This window comes from Garra rufa, chromosome 22, assembly GCF_049309525.1.
Source record: "Garra rufa chromosome 22, GarRuf1.0, whole genome shotgun sequence".
Classification (NCBI taxonomy): domain Eukaryota; kingdom Metazoa; phylum Chordata; class Actinopteri; order Cypriniformes; family Cyprinidae; genus Garra; species Garra rufa.
The window spans coordinates 20,819,042-20,840,376 of NC_133382.1; the positions used below are offsets into that span (position 1 = coordinate 20,819,042).

Here is a 21,335-nt window from a genome sequence, read left to right on the forward strand (position 1 = left end):
GAACCAAAACTTTCACTTGTGCAGTGAATTACTGGCTGCTAAAGAGAAAGAAAAACTCAAACCATATAGATGCCTGTCATGATAACAATTTTACATGTTGTTGGGTCTATGCAGTAATATTAATATATATATTCGATTTTAAGAACAATCTTGCTACTGTGTGGGATCGCAATGTGGCGTTTAATAAAACATCAAGTTGAGAGCAGCAACACCAGTGTGGAATCTTAGGTCTAGTTAGTGTACAGTCAGTGTGAAGCAATTCTGCCCTCATGTGGCAATCAAAAATTCAGCCAACCGACTGGAACAAAAAACAACAAAAATCCACTGCGAGAGAAGAAAACTGTGTACGTATGTGCAGTCTAAAAAAAGGCTGGTAGGAGAGGGCAAGGTAGAAAACAAAATCCTGCAATAACAATGCAATGTTTTCCTTCTGAAGTTAAAAAGCCTCTAGCTCTGGCATCCAAAGTTGTTTTCTTGAGGGTTTTGCATCTCTTTTCCCAGAAGAGCTGGATCTGAACACTCAAATCGCTTGCGTCTGATTTGCAAATGAACAAAAGAAAGGCAGAAGCAGAGCCATATAATGATTTATTTTTAAAGAGAAGCAGGAAACATTGATTGAACGCTGGTGGCAAAGAAACCAATACCACAGTGGCCGGCCTACTCACGCTCTGAAATAGATTGTTGGAGACTTTGACATTCTCTCTTGTCGTTTTAGCAAGTGGCTCTGAGTGGATCGTGATTCACCCAGCGCCAAGGCAAAACACACCGAGAATGCAATAGAAGGATAATATCAGAGGCTTTGTCTTGTTGCCATATCACTTGCCTGAGGAAATGTTATTATTATGCCACTGTCAACAGAGGGCCAGCACACTACAGGTGGCATTACTGTGGCACAACCCAAGGAAGTGCAAGTGCACCCACTCTGCCAAGAAGAATACGAAACTGGAACTGGAACAAAACGAACTCACAAAACCATAAACAGCGCTGCCTGTGGCACTCCATCTTGTGTGGCGGCCGATAAGAAGGCACATTTTTCCAAGAGATGAGCCGAGTTGAGAATATCCAGGGAAAGACAGTGACTAACAACCCTGCTTTGCTTCCCACTCTATTGACTGTGAGTGAAGGTGGCCGACGTTGACCTACCGCCACTCCCGATCCTTATTAATCTCCAACAAGAAGCGGGAAGAATCCCGCGTGCGCCAGAAATGAGAAACTGCTACTCTGCTGAACAGAAATACTTTACAGGATGCAATCTATCATGTGGAGCAGTCATGACTCATATATGCACATTGCAGATACAGCAGCTGAAGATATACAGACCCCTTGCACTTACGCAGATGCAAATGGAAACTATTCTCCCTCCAAAACATTTAGGTTAGATGAGTTACATTGTACTTTGTAAGGCGTAATATCCTACAACTGCTTTTTGAAATTAAAATCCCATTCAACCATTCACAAGCCACTGAAGATGTTAGCACCGCAGACTCTAGGTCATAAAAGCTATTATAGTCTGCGTTCAAAGTACACGAAAATTGGATTTCATACTATTCAGCTAAACAATCACTCCAAGGTGATCCCTTTTCAAGCTGCCGTAATTCTGCTCGTATAATTCCCTTTGGCACAAGCGCACACCTACTAGCCATAGTTTGTTATGCCATCCCTTAAACTGTAGAGGAAATACTGCCTTCAGGGACAGGGATGAAGCATGCAGCTCATCTCTTAAGCACATTTAACGGCTCGTTACCCCACCGCTCGTTTCAGGCAACGCGACACTCCTTGGTCAGGTGCCATTCTCTAATGTGCTGGAAATGAGCCATGAGTCTCTACAGTCCTTAGACAGTGAGTATGGTGTGCTCAAGGGGCCATTTTGGTACCGAAAGGAGCGCAGTAGTGCCTTAAACAGGAAAAACGCCAAACTGAAACTGTTGCTTTTGCAATTAGCAATGCCCTCTTTAGTGCTGCTAAAATATGTAAGGATAACATAAAGTGAATGAATTCGAAATGAAACAGCTTGGGTATGACCTATGGGTCTTCAGTGTGCTCAGGAAATACTGTGCGTGTGTAGCATTTCTGAGTTTACTGCATACGGCTTCAGCCGTCCAAGGTTATTTGCCACTGGGATGAAGAGAACAAAAAACTCAAAGAGCATTTTAGAAAAAGTGAAACTTTCAAGGCTCCCCCTTTGGTATAAAGAGGTATAGAAAGGTTTGGACCGAGGTCATTTTAGGAAATCTAATTCTGATGGAGGTGAAGTAAAATGGTTTTCAGGGACTTGTAAGAAACATTTAATAGCAACAATTTATAGTAAGAACAAACAAAAATATAACTGAAAATCCGGCAAAATCAAACTTGAGGTTTACAACGTATCTCACCTGTAATAAATATCTATAACACAACATTTTTGACATTGTTCTCATGTGTACGAGACTAAAGAACCTATACAGCAGAATCAAGCGGTTGATTGGCATCACATGACGTCATCAAAAGAAACAGCCGTTTGGAAAGCTCCGGACCAACTCTACGAGTTGTAGATGTCACACCCTCTCCGCGGCGAATGAGTATGTCTGCCAGCAGACCGACTTTTTCATGTTCCGATTTGCACCGTGCATATGCCTACAAAAAACAAATATACATTCAAAACAAGATCTCGCACCCAAAAACACTAAATGTCATACATAAAATGATTTGTTGTTAGACATCTCATAATTGAAAACTGATTTAACCTGAGCAAGAAGCCGAGGAGAGGGGTAGGCACTAAGTATAGCACTGGCCATATCAGGGCTGACGCGGTTCAATTGCTGTATTTGTCTCTTCCAAACCTGCAGAAGGCCGTTCCCTGAGCGGTCCACCTTATGACCCCCTGCCCACTCACTCTCTAAACAAAACGTGAATCCCGTCTTCTCTCGCTCCAGCCTGGAAAGAATAAACATACTCAAGTAAAAAAATAAACTACTGTTGCTAAAGATGCAGCTGGTTGGAGAGCGATAAATATGGAAACTGGCTTCCCACTCACTTGAACGGTGCCTCGGCTACTGCTTTGGTTAACATGGTAATATAATCAGTGAAGTCTTTCCAGGTAGAGAGGAAGCGAACCTGCACCCCGGTTTGCAACTGCAGGTCTACCAAAGCCTGATGGACAGGTGAGGGGAAAAAAGACTGAGTTGAAGCAGAGGACCTCAAATATAACCATGAATTTATATCGACTGCCAATGAGGTGGTTCAGCTTACCTCCTCCACCTGCACTCGCGAGACCTCAGGAAGCTGATTGATATCGTCTTTCTTTCTTCTCTTTTTCTGCCCTCCCTGTAGTCCCACATTTTTCTCCTCGCCTAGCACTGCCTCACGGTATTTCTTCTGACATTTTGAATTCTGGGATCTGTAAACGAACATTTAATGCTAAATTAAGCAGTTCTAAACTCTTCAGTAATCTGTCATTTTAAATTAACATACTGTACATATGCTAATGCAAATGTTTGTTTTATGACTACTGCTCAAAAAAAAAAAACTAAACATCTTGACAGAGTATTTAAAAAAAAAAAATGATTTTAATTCTCATATATCACTCTGTGCGTAAAAACAGAAAAATGTAATAATAAAGTAAGTCACTCACTTGAAGTACTTCTCTATGTCAATCACAACCAGACTGAGGGTTCTGCCTGGATTCCTGCTTATAAGTCCTTGGATCCAGGCAGTCAGAGATATGCCACTTTCCGTCAACACACCGTTGCATTGCCTCTACAGTAAAAACAAAAAAGCCCCACACAGAGACTAATCAGAAGAGAAATTCAGAGGCTGTCAAAATTCTAAAGACATGTATTTCTCAAAGATTGAGCGAAAGCATATTTTAAAGAGCTTCTGGATCTTTTTTTTTTTTTATAATTCATAATTCAGAGGTGATCCTGTAATTATATTCATTACCCTTAATTGCTCTGACTCTTGTTGGAAAGGTCATAACTGCTAGCTTTTCTGTTGCCCTTTCGGACACAAAACTCTTAATTTAATTTTAGTTGCTACATCATGCAAAAAGGGCACATCAAGCAATTATCCTATTAATGGTTAATTAGGTAATTGTAATGGTCCAATAGAAAATTACACCATACCAGAACATAATGTGCCTACCTTGCAGTAGTTATTAATCATGGTTACAAAGTCATCCACAGGAACTTGGACTACAGTATTTGATTCTGAAATGGACATCATCTCACCAGTCTGAAAAAAAAAACAGTCAAATGAACTATAAAAAATATGTTTAAAAAGATTTAGATCAGAGGTTCACAACCCCTTTTAACCACAAGGCCCCCCAATTTTTTCAAAATATCTTCTAAGCTAACCACATCTGTTGTACTAAAACAACTGAAAAAAAGATCAGATTAACGTGATACATGTTTATTTTTGGGGTAACACTTTACAATAAGGTTCATTAGTTAACACTAGTTAAGTAATTTAGTTAACATGAACTAAGAACAAACAACACTTCTACAGAATGTATTATTTTTAGTAAATGTTTATTTCAACATTTACTAATGCATTATTAAAATCAAAAGTTGTGCTTGGTAACATTACTTTATGCACTGCGAACTAACATGAACAACTGTATTTTCTAACTAACTTAACTAATATTAAAAAAAGATGAATAAATACTTTAATAAATATATTGCCCACTGTTAATTTATGTTAGTGATACATTAACTAACATTAAAGGATTACTCCACTTCCAGAATAAAAAATTCCTGATAATTTACTCACCCCCATGTAATCCAAGATATTTCTTTCTTTCTTCAGTCGCAAAGAAATGCATTTTTTGAGGAAAACTTTCGAGGATTTTTCTCCATATAGTGGGCTACAATGGTGCTCAACAGATTGAAGGTTAAAAATGCAGTTTCTGTGCATTTTTTACACGATCCCAGCCAAGGATTAAGGGTCTTATCTGGCGAAACAAAAAAACTATTTTTTTTTTTTTTTTTACCTCAAATGCTCGTTTTGTCTACCTCCGTCTACCTCGTCTTGTGCACAGAGTATGTATGCGCATTGCAGAGCTAGACAAATGAGCATTTGAGGTTAAAAAGTATATAAATTGTACATTTTTTTTTAGAAAATAACTGATTATTTCACCAGATAAGACCCTTATTCCTCGGCTGGGATCGTTTGGAGCCCTTTGAAGCTGCACTGAACATTAATATCTTGAATGACATGGGGGTGAGTAAATTATCAGGCGATTTTTATTTTCAAAGTGGAGTAATCCTTTAACTAATGGAACCTTATTGTAAAGTGTTACCATTTTTTGTTTTATATTCATATTAATTAAGATTATGGTTATGGTAACTGCATTTATGTTACCAAAACTACATATAAACAAGTTTGGGATTTATTGGGCCCCCGTAAAAGTTTGTTCAAGGCCCCCTAGTGGGTCCCAGGCTGCCTGTGAGAACCACTGGTTTAGATGTTTGTAACTTCTATCTAGATAAGAAATATCACACAGATATTTAAGCATCTTCTTTATCTACAAACATTAGATACAGATCTTATAATGTTATATTTATGTATTTGAAATCGAAATGTCACACATTCAGCATCTGTATCCATGACATTCAACAGGAATCTCTTGGGTGAAATATTGCAGAACAGCAATACTCTGTCAATTACATCCCCCAAACAAGAATGAACAGAATTAATTGGATATTTAATTGTTCATGTTAATTTCCCCTCTTGTTACATTTACTGGTAGATTACCTCTGCCATCATGTAACCTCACTCTAAAACATTAATAACTGTTAAATGTAATTTTAGCAAATCTCATAATGAATTAGTACTTTCACTACACTACTGTACACTATTTTATGTTGTGATGACAAAATGTAAAGGATTTATTGACTAAAATTAGTGTTATAATAGTGTTTTATTATTATTTATACTAATAATATTTATTTTATAATGAAAAAAGATGGAATTTTAAATGTAACATTGACTATAGCATGAAAAGTAATAAAACGCAAATTAAAAAGAATATCAAATGTTTTCTTTTGTGCATTTGTATGTGTAGAGTGCTGTCATGCCTGAGGGCAGGGTGAGCGTCTAGCCCAGGTGACACTTCGAGGAAGAGACTGCTTCTCTATGGCACAGTTGCAGCCCATGGCATGCAGGGAAGTCAGGAGAGCGCCGCCACCTTCCAGCTGCAGTAGGCCTATGGGGGAGAGACAGCTAATCAATACTAATCCATTGAGCAAATGCAGCTTAATACCTCATGCCAGTGCTTTTTAACAACTCGGGAAAAGTATCAAAGCACTCAGAACACTGAAAGCAACTGTGACAGCAAAGATGAGCACTGCAGGCACACACTGCCACCTACCTGGGTCGACCGTCACCACCATGTGTTTGATGCACTCCTCTGGCCTTAGGGCTTTCACAGCATCAGCCAGAGCTTTCTTCTCCATTCTCAATCTATCCTTCTCTTCCTGCTGATGCTCTCGCATTGCTCTTTTCCTCAGGGCTTCCTGTCTGGCAGCCTCCACTTCTGCTGGGGTTTTCTTGCGTTTGGCCAGGTAAGTATCATTCTCCGCTTCAGGTGGAGGTGCTTTTGTGAGGTATGGTGCATCGTTGTTTGAGCTGCACTGCCTTGTTGTATTGCTACAGATCTTGTTACGTTCAACCGACTGGGCCTCAGGGTTGATATGATGTGCTGGAACATCTAAGAGTCGTGAACATCCATTGGAAACCGCATTGGAAGCCCGTGTCTCCTCTGCACTGATGGCTGCTGTACCCAGACCAAGCTGTTTCTGTTTTAGTCGTACAGCTAAGGGAATCATAGCCTCCTCCTCTTCTTCGCTGTCACTACTGACCATCAACACGTCACTTCTAGCAGCTCTAGCAGAGGCGTGGACCTCCAGAGATGAAATTGGATCAGCAACAGGAGCCATTTCTGAATCTGAACTGTCTAAAACAACCAAGTTGGGCTGTCTGGATTTAGACTGTGAGAAATCAAACACAGGGAGTTCCTCTGAATCACTGGAGTCACTGTCACTTAGGAGGAATCCAGGTCTACTGATGCAGGTCATGCTGAGCTGTCATCTAAAGTTCTGCGGGCTGAAAGAGAGTTCAAATTAAAACACAATTAAACACGCAGGGTTTAATGCCCTGCTGATGTTTATTATATTTATTAAATCAACTCAAACATGTAGAACAACGAAAGCCAAAATATGAAATGTCATGGATGTATATTTAATAAGTAATGCATTGTTTTGTATTTTGGAGCTATATAGAGATTTTAGTATCACTGAAAAGTTTGTTAAAACCCAAGGACATTTAAACACACTACCAAAACAAGGTTTGTGAAAAGTATGATTTTAAATGTTTTTTTTTTAAATAGGTCTCTTCTGCTCACCAAGCCTGCATTTGTTTGATCCAAAGTACAGCAAAAACAGTCAAAAATGCAAATAAACAGTTGAAATAATTTTTACTATTTAATTAATTCCTGTGACTACTCCAATCTCATGATCCTTTAGAAATCATTCTAATATTCTGATTTGCTGCTCAAAAAAAACATTTACTATCACGTTGAAAACAGTAGAATTTTTCAGGTTTCACTGATGAATAGAAAGCTCAGAAGAACAGCATTTCTTTGAAATAAAAATCTTTTGTAACATTATAAATCATCACTTTATTTAGCATCCTTGCTAAATAAAAGTATTCATTTCTATAATTTCTTTCCCAGCAGAAAAAATGAAAATATACAGTATCTCACAAAAGTGAGTACACCACTCACATTTCAACCATTCTAGTATATCTTCTCAAGGGACAATACTATTTTGACAATAATGGCTGTATGTTGAGTAATTTTCAGGGGACAAAAAATCTATACTGCTATACAATCTGCACATTGACTACTCTACTTCATTTCTATAGTATTGTCCCTTGAGAAGATATACTAAAATGGTTGCTGAAATGTGAGGGGTGTACTCACTTTTGTGACATACTGTATATACTCCAAGCTTTTAAATGATAGGGTAAGCCCACCAAAATCTAATTTGATGTGTTTTTCATAGATATTGACATGGTTTATAAGAAAAATCAATTGTTAAAATGCAAGATTTTAGCTCTCATTTAAAAAAATTATTAATTAGTTGATGTACACTTTAGAATGTAAAATTAAGATATTTTATGAATAAAGTCTGGTATGGGCTTAATAGGCTATATGTCGAACGTCACCTGACCAACCCCGGAAAACAGGTCTCATTGCTTCCGCTTGTCGGAGAACGTGTTAATAGCCGTAATAAATAATGGCGATATCGACGGACTTTTAAGGTAATCAGTTAAACAAGCCAGCTGTTTATTGTGGACGTTTCATTCGATATTTATATATAAATGTTAGTGAAAAGAATACAAATTTAAAACTTTTATATATCAATCCACATATGTGATGGACATTGGTTATGATCATTTTTAGTGTCTACTTTGAATGAATCTTGAGTAAATCATGTTCATATTTAAAGAGGGATATGCAAAACGCGTGAACCGGAAGCAACGAGACCTGTTTAGCAGAAAACGGAAGCCTGTTGGGCATAACCCCTATTGGTACTTTTAAGCATTTAATCCCGCATGTGTTCCAAATAAGCCCACCTCATGATTTATTCACAAAAACGTTCATCACCTGTACTAACAACATTTAACCCCAGCCACGACCTGTAAGGACCATAACAAGACACACTAGTCTAAACCACATTGAGATCACCTCACCACACATTTTTACACTTAGCTTATATAACATAATCTAGCTTCTTGTTTACAGTCTACTGAAAAACAAATTTAAGGTCTTCCGTCCCTGATGAGCATCAACTCTGATCTTGACCTTCACTCACTCAAAAAAGATTTTCTGTCCACTCCAAACTGTTTTGTTACAACAAATAGATCATGGTAAAGGTGACATGCCTCTACGATTGTTGTATTATCAAACATCAGCAGACACCCATTATATAATGGCTGCAAATTGCAGAAAGGTGTTGATTTCTGAAGGGCCCCTAAAACACCAAAGTTTTTGGTTGTCTTTGCATGTGGTACCCTGAGACAGCATGCACTTGAGTGGGGCTAGCTCAACATTGCCAAATGTGATTGGTATGCAATAAAAATGTCAGGGAATGAACAAATCACTGGATTAATAAAAATAACGATTAGCGCAAAATATGACATTTCCTTTTTTTTAATTTGAAAGTGAAGTTGAAGTTGAAAGTGGGCTTAAAAGGTACATGGTCTTAATGGGTACACGACACGTACCCTATAGTGTATAATATTACCAAAAAAATAACTCATTTATTACTAATAATAATAAATGTTTCTTTAAGAGCAAATCAGCATATTAGAATAATTTCTGAAGGATCATGTGACACTGATGACTGGATTAATGATGCTAAAAATTCAGTTTTGAAATCACAGGATTAAATTACATTTTTAAATATATATTCAAACAGAAAGCAGTTAAAATATTTCAAAATATTACTGCTTCTGTTGTATTTTGAATCAAATAAATGCAGGCTTAGTGAGCAGAAGAGACTTCTTTAAAAACCATTACAAATCTTACTGTTCAAAAACTTTTGACTGGCAGAGGATCTTTAATACTTCTTGAGTTACAGACATGCAAACTTTGGATTAAAAAAAACTTTAAAAGTGCTAACGTTATCTATCCATATATCTAAATATACGTTACCACTGTAAAATCATAAATTTATCGCAAGTTTAAAAAGCCGCTGTTAAAGCTACCACAGTTGTGGTACAACATTGTACGATCACTGTAGTTAGTAACTGCGGTATGAAGGAAATATGGTTAAGTTCCATTTTTATAAAACAAGTTGAAATATGACCAACTAATGTTCGGTTAAGAGAGACAGTGCTGATCGGAATATTTAGTCACAACCACAAACAGAACCGTCGCGTGTAACTTTGTTAAACACATTATTTTCATTCGTACACACACACACACACACACAAACACAAACACGGAAAGACAGAAAAGAACAGACGTTTCCAGTTTCCTGAACACATTAAATATCTAGATACAACTGCTCGTGCAACTCAGCATCCTCTCAACTCTTCTATTGCAGCGGTACATATGCAATATTCATTAAATATATTTTTCTTTCTACTCACGGCTCACGCTAGTCAAATTCTGTAGTTCGCGGGTTCTGAAGGATCACGGGAGCGCGCCTAATACGTCACACCACGTCATTCAAGATGGCGACGCTCGCGTCCTTGAAGCTGCAATCCAGAGCGTGTAAGTAGAATGTCCGTTTTTATGAGTTGTGTAAATTGTATCATGTACAGTGCAAGTCAGGTAGGAATAATAGTTGCTGTTATGGAATAATTAAGCCCATACAGCGTTTTGTAATGACTGTGAGTTGGTAGTAGCGGGCTAAGCCACCATTCCCTGACAACACAGAGAGCATGTGTTAAGTGTTGACAGCAGCATCAACATTATTTAAATTAATAAACAGATTGATTTGGCTTACAGTTACGATTTGTAAATGGTAATGCAGATCGTTAAGGATTATGCTAATTTAATGTGAAGCAAACAGATATATCAAACTGATGCTGCTATGTTGAAGGCAATGATTTCAGTGTTCATATGCTTTTTGCAGGTATTCTGTTCAGTCAGACACCCACAGTTGTACTGACAAGATTTGCTTCAAAGAAAGCAGGAGGAAGCAGCAAAAATCTAGGAGGGAATAGTGCTGGCCGCAGATATGGTTGCAAAAAACTCGACGGTAACAATTGGGACTGTTGACCTTGATCTCATATGAGAAACATGTCGAGATTTTGTGTACTGTTACTTGGGCTAGTCTTTTTTTATATTTCATGAACTTAAATTATAACTAATGTTTTGTCTTTCCTACTTTTAAGGGAACTTCGTACATGCAGGCAACATCCTCGCAACACAACGCAGGGGTCTAATGCGCTGGCAGCCTGGAGCTCATGTAAGATGTTTGGAATTAAATATTTTCCTATGAGTAGCTCTACATAGTTGTGCCTGGCCAGGGCCAATAATCTTGTGTTTTATACATTGTAATTTTATACAACTTATTAATTACAATTTCTGGTCATCAAAACCATGCTTTGATATGTTTGTTCAATACAAATATCATGTTTTATTTGAACATTTTCTTAATGTAGTAATTGAAATTTGAATCTTTTTTTTCTATTTTTCTAAATGAAAATATATATCTAAATTATAAAATTTGATTTTCTAAATGATATTATGTATAAAATATAAACACACACACACACACACACATACACACAGTTGATGTCAAAAGTTTTCATACACTTTGCAGAGTCCGCGAAATGTTATTTTACCAAAATAAGAGGGATCATAAAAAATGCATGTTATTTTTTTATTTATTACTGAAAAAGTTATTTGACATGAAAGACAGCTGTGTTTTTTTGTTTGTTTAGTTCATGAGTCCCTTGTTTGTCCTGAACAGTTAAACTGCCCGCTGTTCTTCAGAAAAATCCTTCAGGTCCCTCAAATTCTTTGGTTTTTCCGAATTTTTGTATATTTGAATCGTTTTTCAACATTGATTGTATGATTTCATAGATCAATCTTTTTACACTGAGGACAAATGAGGGACTCATGTGCAACTATTACAGAAGGTTCAAACGTTCAGTGATGCTCCAGAAAAAAAATGCCTTAGGAGCCAGGGGTGTAAACCTTTAAACAGAATGATTTTTTTTCCCCCAAAGGCGGCTGTACACGGTGCGAATTCGGATGGTCGGAAGACCGTATGGCCACGCACGCTTCACGAGTGACTTTTTTTACGGACGCAGTGGTACACGGCACAAATTTAAAACCTGCCGATTTCCGAGGCAATCACATTCTGAGGGGAAGGCTGTGTATAATATACTGTGTATGTACTGTTAAATACAACGGCTCTCTGTCTATCTTATAACTGCATAAAAAATATGAACTGTGACACTTTGCTACAAATGCAGGAACCGTCTGATCACCCTTGCGTGTGTAAACTCGTTGCAAACTTGACAAAACTTCCCCTCTACAGCAGTGCTAACATATGCATTAAAGACATTGAAACTGCAATGCTACAGCACTGTACAGCATTGTAATGTATGTTTTAACGTAGTATTATGCACGTCGATGGGGGCTTGTTGGCCACCACTATAGCTAGCAATAGCTGTAGCAAACAATAGGTGAACGATCACTGATCGATACCGCTCGCTGTTCTTGCCAAAGTTCAGCGAGTTTATAATCCTCTTTCTCGACTGTCCAAGTCACCGTGGCGCTGTCATGTTCATCTTCTGTGGTTTTCTTTTCTTTAGCTTCTGATTGGTCATTTCCAGTTTGATCAACAAATCGGCTCGTTCAACAGCACACACGTCACGCCTTCCATCCAACAGCTGCCAAAGTTTTTTTGACATGTTTAAAAATGATCGTGAGGTCGGGAAGTGCTCGTAAGGCACTCTGCTCGTCTCGTAATTTCTCACACACCATACGAGCCCCGACCATACGAGAAGAGACGATTACCTCAGATAACCAAAAAAATCGCATGCGAGCTCGTACGACCTCAAAAATCGCACCGTGTACGCCCGCCTTAAATATCCTATTTTCTCATTTAGTACTGCCCTACATAAGATACATGTTTTCCAGAAGACAAAATAAGTTAAATTTACCCTGATCTTCAAATTCAAAAAGTTTTTAACACCCGGCTCTCAGTGCATTTTGTTTCCTTCTGAAGCATCAGTGAGTGTTTGAACCTTTTGTAAGAGTTGCATATGAGTCCCCCAGTTGTCCTCAGTGTGAAAAGATGGATCTCAAAATCATAGTCATTGTTGGAAAGGGTTCAAATACACAAATGCTGAAAAACCAAAGAATTTGTGAGACCTGCAGTATTTTTCTAAAGAACAACAGCAGTTTTATTGTTCAGGACAAATAAGGGACTCATGAGCAACTATCACTAAACAAAACAAAACAAAAAAAACATAGCTGTGGATAATTTAGGTAACAACACAGTATCAAAAATCAAGTGTATGTAAACTTTTGAACTGGGTAATTTATAAATTCAACTATTATTTTCTATTGTGGACTATATGTAAATGTCTTTTATGTGAAATACTAAAGTACTAAATAAAATATAACATGCATTTTGTATGATCCCTCTTATTTTGATAAACTAATTAGCATTTTGCAGATTCTTCAAGGTGTATGTAAATATTCCACTTACGTGAAATCAATCTCTCATTGTCTGTCTTCACAGGTCGGTATTGGAACAAACAAAACAATTTATGCTCTAGAGGATGGTATTGTCAGATTCACCAAGGAGGTGTACATTCCTTTACCACGAAGTGCCGAAGCCAGGGATGTGATCCCAAAACTTCCCAAAGGTGCCATTCTGTACAAGACCTTTATCAATGTCATTCCTACAAAACAGGAGAATAAATTTAAACTAGTGGACATGGTATGAAAAAAAAAAAAAAAAAAACTTCCTTCAACATCAGTTTGATCTGGATTCTTTGGACTAATAGAATATTTTGATGGTCTCCTTTCAAATGTGTCTGAAAATTAAGCAGTAAAATATTTAATTTCTTTTTATTTGTACAGTCATGTTATATTCTAATAAACATGTTTACCTAACACAATGTGACTTTGTGACTTGATATAATACACTACATCATTAAATACAAATTAATTTATATTGGAATCTCTGTTATAAAATCAGCATTTGTGGAAAGCTACAAGAAACGGTCTTAAATGCTGTTTGTACTGCATTTTACTTTCATAATCTGACATTTCTGAGGGAAGAAACATTGAAAGGACTTTATTTTATCCATTACAAATTGAATCATGAAAATTAGAAGAAAAAAGTTTAGATGAACACATTTTGTTAAAATATAGACAATAACATTTTTTACTTGTAATAATATGTGCAAAGATTAATTGTTCACATTAAAACCAGGATTGTTAAAACAAATAGAGGCCGTTTTGCTTTCAAGTTTTAAAGACAAAAAGGATGGCTCAATCTTTCAGCAGATCGATATGAAGTTACAAGCACTTGCAGCTTTTAAGATCAACTTTTCATGGAGCATTAAACAGCGCAAACATTGTCCTGTTGCAGAGGTGTTTTAATCTCCTTCATTGACTTCAACCATTCATGTTTCCTAAAACTGTTTCCCACAGCTTTAGCATTGAAGGATTTAGACTGTCTCTCTCCTCTATAAAATAGACAAGGACTGTCTTTGTAGCATTTCCCTTTGGGCTCAGGCTGTTGTTCATGTGTATTAGCAGGATTAGGGGAAGTGAAGCCTGAGAGTATCCTCAGGTTGGAGCTAGCCAAGGAGAAATAAGAAGGATTTTACCAGTACTGGGAAGGAAACAGTGCCAAATGAGTTGTTGTTCCACCACGTAGCTCCACTCTTTCACCTTTACTATGGCAGGATTAAATATGGAGTGTGCTGACACTTTCCAAGGACAGCCACTTGAGTAGGTGCCACTTCATAAGCTTCAAGTTCAAAATCCTTTTTACGACGCAGATGTATGTTCAAGAAATCCTCATTCTTTGGGAACTCTTCTGTACATTGAAGAATAAAGAGATGATGAGATTCAATGCTAATGAAAAAGGATGGGGAATTGATTTAGAAAGTAATCAGAAGTTCTGAGCCATACTCCGTGTAATAATCTATCTGGCAGATAATTGTTATTCAGCCCCAAACAACAGCCTGCCACACTATATTTCAGGAGAAGCGAGATGCAAATGTTGTGTCGGAGCAAAATTTAGTATAAACTGTATAATCACATACATCATGAATAATTTTGAAATCTGATTTACAAATAAATATTTAACATCAGTGTAACTTTATCTAATGACTTTGATACAGAGTTTAAAGAAAACATGGTTCCATTTTACTTGGATAAAAACCGTTTAAATGGGTTAATGTCATATTTGCACAACAGTATTCCCTTTTTTCATTTAAATGCTTATGAAGACAAAGCTGTTTAATTGGGATTCATCACAAGTTAATAGGTGGTAAAGATACATATGAGCAGTATTAATTAAGATATTAGCCTAATATTTCACCTACCTGACCTGAAATGATAAGAACAAACACTAATGTTAAGATTCTTGCCCTGGAAATCCTGGTTCAGTTCAGCCAAGTTATTTGTTATAACTTTTGGCTGTCTATAGTACTAGTACTAGTACTGTTTTTTCCCAGTCCAACCAATTAGTACAGCCCAAAACGTGACAATAATTGACCTTTTTCAGCAGCAATAATCAGCAAAATTTACTAGTTCTGTTTGGTTCAGTTTCATTGTTCACACTCTGTGCTGCCAATATGGCCGATTGATGACACGTCGTGAAAACATTCTATTTGATGATTTTTTTTTTCGCAATTCCGTTGAGTTTATGGATGCAATGCCCAATCAGAGGCGTTTAGATAAATCCTCGCCAGGGTAGTGTTGCCAAGTCAGCATTTTTTCCTGCGGAATTGGGCTGCTCTAACACTGTTGCGGTGGATTTTTTACATGTCCGCGGGTTGGAACGACCCCAATACCATGATATTTAGCCCTTTAATGGAAATTTTACTAGGGGAACTCTGGTATTTTACCCCCTAGAAGGCAATTTTTACCAGGGGACCCTTCCAAAAATGTGATTAGGCTACTTTTGAGTAGCAATGTATAGAACAATTTGTAAAAACCTGGCCACCCTGCACCAGAGTTTTATTAAAGGTGCAGTGTGTAATATTTAGGCGATCTGTTGACAGAAATACAATATACACAATATGTTTTCAGAGGTATATAAAGACCTTACTTCAGGGGTCCCCAAACTAAGGCCCGCGGGCCGAATGCGGCCCGCCCCCACATTTGGACCGGCCCTCTGAACAATGCCAGAAAAATGAAAATGAAAAATTTTAAATATATGTTTTACTTATATCATATCAGTATTTGATTATAAAGGTTGGCTTTCAAACTAAAATTTCCCTTAATTATTAACATAGTCTAATTATTTGTTAAATTCGCCAACAGAATGGTACATTCAACATAATGTGACAAAACGACTCAATAGCATTTGAGGTGAAACTAGCACTGCTTGTGGGACAGGTGCAAAAGCCAGAAACCAGTGGCTTCTTTCCCAGTTGAAAAGTCTGTGGAAGCGCTGAAAATGATGAAGTCAGAGTTTGACATGTGATTAAAAAAACACAGTGGATTCTTGAATCGATTTTGCTTGACAAGCCTCTCAAGGCTGCGGTTCTCTTGGTTGGTTGTGCATCTTTTTCTTCTACTATTTTTTTCCTTCAACTCAACTTTTTGTTAACATGCTTGGATGCAGCACTCTGTGAACAGCCAACTTCTTTGGCAATGAATGTTTGTGGCTAACCCTCCTTGTGAAGAGTGTCAATGATTGTCTTCTGGACAACTGTCAGATAGAATAAATACAGGTAAAATCAAAATAAAAAATAATACTAATACTAGTAGTCAGTCTGGCCCATGGTATTTTCTTTTATAAACCGACCCGGCCCCCATTAAAGAAAAGAAAATTATGTGGCCCTCTCAGAAAAAAGTTTGGGGACCCCTGCCTTACATAATGAACTGTTATGTTTTTATTACTTTAAAGCAATTTCTATTTACATACAGTAGTCAACATTTTAAGTGGATCAAAAAAGTTAATCAAAGTTGTCTAAAGACAAGAACGGGTATTGTTTTGGTTTTAGGAAAACTTTGATGAAAGGTTTTGATCCACTTCAAATGTTGACTACTGTACACCATTGGTCCCCTTACACGGAAATCGCTATTTTGCGCCACCATGTTTGTACAGTAGCCCTAAACGGACAAACTGCTCTACAGATTGCGTTTCGTCACTATATTGTACTTGTGAATAAAACACTGACACGATGAACAAGTAACCATGATATTTGCAATAACATATTGGTTTACTGAATAATTAAGTAAATATAGCTCTGGCTACCACTGGCTACTCTCTACTGTCTCAGACAATGACATCTTTGACCTGCATCGGCCACTGTAGCTTATATGTGCAAATTGCAACCTCCTCGCAACCTAGATGCCACTAAATTTTACACACTGCACTTTTAAAGAGCAGGTCGTAAGGTATTTTAAAGTGTCCTCATATTGTGTTGGAGTCCCTTACAACAGGTTTAAATGCAACTAAGGTCAGAAAACATTGTAATTTTCATGGAAAATGCACATTTAATATTAGAATTACTTTGCAATGAATTTGTTGAAACGATTCGCTCAAAGCAGTTCGAAGCTGTCTGTAAACCCCTCCTTCCATAAGCCTCTGCTCTGATTAGTCAGCTGGCCAAGTCTGTTATCATTGGTCTTTCTGTATACAATGCAAGTGAATCGTGCCCACAGCTTAAGTTTAGCTGCTAAACTGTAAACACTTCACAAAACAATAATTAGGACAATGACGTTCTACAATGAATTATCAGAACTATTTCAGTATGACAGTAATATTGTGGTTTACCTGATAAACTAAAGCTGCAATAGGTATACATCGAATATAAGCACAAAGAACTTGATATTTTGTGCACTCAATGGAAAATGTACACATAACGTATTAATCATACTTAGAGGTTGTATTTAGGAGACACTTGTTGGTCCGACTCGATAAGGTGGTTCAGAGTCAACAATATTTTTGTCATGCACTTTTTGATTATAAACTGTATTGAATTCAGACTGTTTACATTGAAGGATAGCTAAAAATATATTTTTGGAAAACCCAAATTTTATTGTGTCACCTCATAGTGACATATTGACATGCCATGCACATGAGCGGTAAAAACCCGATCGCGCATTCCGTTTTTCATTTCTTTATTTTTTTAAGATCCTGACCAAGGCAGTCTACGCTCATGCTAAAACAGCTGTAACCACAGTGCTGGGTTTAACGCATTACAAATAACTTGAGTTACGTAATCAGATTACTTTTTTCAAGTAACTAATAAAGTAACGCATTGCTTTTTAATTTACAAGAAAATATCTGAGTTACTTTTCCAAATATGTAACGCCATTACTTTTTCCCGAGTTATTGATTGAAAGTTCTTCTGTCCCCATGTTGAGAGAAATCGGGAGTAATATGTTACTTTAGTTCTAGAATAATGTGAACATGCATTAATTCATCTCACTCACAAAAAAACAAACAGATTTAGCATTCCTTAAAATGAATAAAAACAGTGAAATGCAACTCAGAATATGACTCAAACCTGCAATAATTGATGAAGTAGTGAAGTAATACAAATATATTTTATATATTTAATCCCATTTTATTAACCAGTGTCTTTGCTTCTGACCTTTAATGATCCAATGCAACCATACTAATAAGCAAAAATTACTCAAAATAAAACTAACATTTGTTTTTCTTTTTTTATTGCCAAGAGTGTTGAACTTTCTTCTTCTTCGGTCTACTTTACAGACGTGAATTAATTTTTTTCTTCAGCCTGAGGCTTTTGGTGTGAAAGGGCCTTTACATTTGCCAAAAATATAATTTTTTTATATTAAAAACAAGCAAGCAAACACTGCCCAGATTTAAAAAGTGACGCAAAAGTAACATAACACATTACTTTCCATAAAAAGTAACTAAGTAATGTAATTAGTTACTTTTTAGAGAGTAACTCAATATTGTAATGCATTACTTTTAAAAGTAACTTTCCCAACACTGGTAACCAACATCAAATACAACACAATATAGAAAATTAGTAACAATATGATAAGTTAAAGGGATACAGTAGTTCACCCAAAAATGGAAATAATGTCACATAAAGTCAGTGGGAAATAATGTTAGGCCCCTATAAAATTCTCCAAAGCATTTTTTTTTTTGTGTTCCGCCTAAGAAAGATAGTCATAGAGTTTAGAATGACATGACCAAGAATCATACAGTTACAATTCTCAATGTAAAATCTAGATCCGCTGACGTTTGGAGAAAGGTCACTGGAATCCAATCTGATTCTCATTGGCCTTTTTGCTGAAAACTATTAGATGCTGTTCCATTGTTCACCCCTGAAAGCTACGACCCAGTATTCAGCCAAGGAAGCCTTGTTACGTCTGTCTGCTTTGCTTTGAAAAGAATGACTGTCAACCCCTGCTCTATCTACTCTGTTGCTTAGCAACGGCTGGTGCGTCTTCCGAGAAGAGCTCAATCTTTTCTTTTTTCTGCGTTTCCTCGCTTATTTTCTGTACATTTGAATTGGAGTGGAGAATGACGGTGTGTCCTGAAGGAGAAAAATAAACAGTTGCTGCAAGGTCAAACTACATTTTCAAGGGTTTGGGCAGAAGCTTAAGTAAAGTTGCACAAAAGATGTTCTATTCCAATACCACTGGATGCTCAGAGCACTCTTTTTCATCTTTTAATTTTATATAGATATAAATCTTTAGTGTAATAATGGAGGTGGTGACGCATTTAACCTGGATGAGCAGTTTTAACTGCCTATTCATCAGGCGGGATTTTACAGCATGTTAATGAGGGCTCCGTCCACTCTCTCTCTTCTGGGGCTGTTGCTGTGAGACGAACCAAAAGTCATGTGAATGTTAAAGGTGGGGGGGGGGGGGGGGGGTGAAACTATGTGTTGAAACGCACAATGCTAATAAGTCACCAAGCAATAAAAGGACAAGTAAGAGAGAAAGACAAAAGGATAGAGGCCAGAGAGAGAGAGAGAGAGAGAGTGAGAAGAGGCAGAAGGAAAAGTTAAAGCAGGGTCTTAATGGATGGACACAGTCTGAGCATGAAATGGACCCTCTTGCGGTCTCTCTCATGTATGATTCATTATTACTAACATTTATTATGTTCTACCTGGGGAATAGATAAAATGGCAAATATTATGCACCTGCCTCTCATTTGGATTCTCTGTGTTTTTACAAGCTGCTTCAGTGGTGAGATGATTTATCTGCCTTGCTCAGTAATGGATATTATTTTTGCTAATTGTTTTCAATCATTTTTTTTTTTTTTTTTTGAAGCATTACATTACGTGACTTGTGTTCGCTATTTGTACATGCATCTGATGTTTTCGGAATATTATGTGCTTTCCACTAGAACATTATTGCCCAAAGGGGGCAAAAATTGACCGTGATGGTTTACGGTGCTACTGGATGCCCACTTTTAAATCAACATGGCTAGAAGCAAAAGGCATCTGTCAGAGAGATGTGAGAGGAGACCTTGCTATGGTGGACAGTGTGACTGTACAGACCTTCATACAAAATTCATTCCAACTGTAAGAGATCACAAGATTTTATGCGGTTGCAGGGCTTTTTTCACAACAGAAATATTTGAAAGGAAATATAAAAACAGAGTATTGTAACTTCTTTAATGACTGATCCTGTATTTGCTTTTTCTTCCAGAGAAGGGGTCTGGTTGAGAAATGGAATGGCACAGGATCCATTCGATGATTTAGATTCAGAGGACAGTGAGATGAAGGAATGTACTTCAATGGCTTTGGCCTCCGGACAGTGGATGAATGAACAATGTAATAAGGGAAATTTCATTATCTGTGAGAAAAAGATATCAGGTAAGCCAATGAAACTGTTTTTACCTCACTGATAAAGTGAGATTAACCAAATGATCATCATCATAAAGACTAAACAGTGGGCAAATAATCACCTACACCTTTAAACAACACACTAGCATTAACCTTCATCTTCACTACCATTGTGGTGCTGAGTTTTGCACAACCAAGTCAAAAAAAAAAGTAGTTTAATTATTTATAATTACCAAAATCAGCATTATAACTTTATTTATGGAAATAAACTACTAGCATTTCAATGCTATAGATTGCGTGTAGTTTAATTTTAGCAGCTAGGGGGTGACAAAGCGCTTCATATATTTGTTTACGTTTGAGGTATTTACAGCTCACATTCAGTTAATATTAGCTATGTTACAAATCCTTTGTCAGAGTTGACAGCAGCATCATTCATTTTTTCTTTAAAGTGTCTTTGCCATCGCTGGAGAGCTACGTGACAGGCGTCCCACTAATGTCAGGCGTGTACACAGTGTCCCAGATACAACTGCTACCCTCTCCACCAGACCCAGGAACACAAATGGTCGAGGTAAAAATAAATACATAAGCTTACTGAGTTGTTAATCGAGTTCTGTAGTTTAAAGCAATAAATTATATAGTTTTTAAGTTAATGAAAATGGGCCTACACTATCTTTTTAGAAGTTCAGGGTCGGTATGATTTTAAGTGATTATAACTGTTATTCTAACCAAGGCTGCATTTATTTAATCAAAAATACAGCAAAAGCAAAAATACAGTATTACGTAAAATATGTGACCCTGGCCCACAAAACCAGTCATAAGGGTTATTTTTTTTGAAATTGAGATTTATACATAATCTG

General features: G+C 37.0%; 3 protein-coding genes across 3 annotated transcripts in view; 2 read left to right on the plus strand and 1 right to left on the minus strand.

Moving 5' to 3' along the window:
- Nucleotides 1-2,084: 2,084 nt before the first annotated feature.
- Nucleotides 2,085-7,071, minus strand: eme1 (essential meiotic structure-specific endonuclease 1). Its single transcript, XM_073828986.1, has 8 exons — nucleotides 6,347-7,071; nucleotides 6,054-6,181; nucleotides 4,120-4,209; nucleotides 3,611-3,735; nucleotides 3,229-3,376; nucleotides 3,014-3,129; nucleotides 2,724-2,913; nucleotides 2,085-2,613 (listed from the first exon to the last, which is right to left on the minus strand). Exons 1-8 carry the CDS (start codon nucleotides 7,050-7,052, stop codon nucleotides 2,437-2,439), a joined length of 1,680 nt encoding a protein of 559 aa, XP_073685087.1. The 5' UTR covers nucleotides 7,053-7,071; the 3' UTR covers nucleotides 2,085-2,436.
- A 3,142-nt stretch (nucleotides 7,072-10,213) lies between these two features.
- Nucleotides 10,214-13,632, plus strand: mrpl27 (mitochondrial ribosomal protein L27). The gene is made up of 4 exons (XM_073828769.1): nucleotides 10,214-10,258; nucleotides 10,623-10,748; nucleotides 10,885-10,958; nucleotides 13,251-13,632. The coding sequence occupies exons 1-4, from the start codon at nucleotides 10,219-10,221 to the stop codon at nucleotides 13,455-13,457; spliced, it is 447 nt and encodes a 148-aa protein (XP_073684870.1). The 5' UTR covers nucleotides 10,214-10,218; the 3' UTR covers nucleotides 13,458-13,632.
- A 6,180-nt stretch (nucleotides 13,633-19,812) lies between these two features.
- Nucleotides 19,813-21,335, plus strand: part of pkd1b (polycystic kidney disease 1b) — a 37,242-nt gene continuing 35,719 nt past the window's right edge. The window contains exons 1-4 of the mRNA XM_073828759.1: nucleotides 19,813-19,876; nucleotides 20,037-20,214; nucleotides 20,342-20,508; nucleotides 20,928-21,046. Of these exons, the coding sequence (XP_073684860.1) occupies nucleotides 19,813-19,876; nucleotides 20,037-20,214; nucleotides 20,342-20,508; nucleotides 20,928-21,046 (528 nt within the window). The remainder of the gene's footprint in view (nucleotides 19,877-20,036; nucleotides 20,215-20,341; nucleotides 20,509-20,927; nucleotides 21,047-21,335) is intronic.

Excerpts from the sequence above, each read along its gene's own strand:
- eme1 (XM_073828986.1), bottom strand. The coding sequence starts at position 7,052 with ATGACCTGCATCAGTAGACCTGGATTCCTCCTAAGTGACAGTGACTCC. Across the intron at positions 3,736-4,119 it reads TGATTAATAACTACTGCAAG|AGGCAATGCAACGGTGTGTT; the intron begins GTAGGCACATTA and ends TTTTTACTGTAG. Across the intron at positions 3,130-3,228 it reads CGCGAGTGCAGGTGGAGGAG|GCTTTGGTAGACCTGCAGTT; the intron begins GTAAGCTGAACC and ends CCTGTCCATCAG.
- mrpl27 (XM_073828769.1), top strand. The coding sequence starts at position 10,219 with ATGGCGACGCTCGCGTCCTTGAAGCTGCAATCCAGAGCGT. Across the intron at positions 10,259-10,622 it reads GAAGCTGCAATCCAGAGCGT|GTATTCTGTTCAGTCAGACA; the intron begins GTAAGTAGAATG and ends TGCTTTTTGCAG. Across the intron at positions 10,959-13,250 it reads GCTGGCAGCCTGGAGCTCAT|GTCGGTATTGGAACAAACAA; the intron begins GTAAGATGTTTG and ends CTGTCTTCACAG.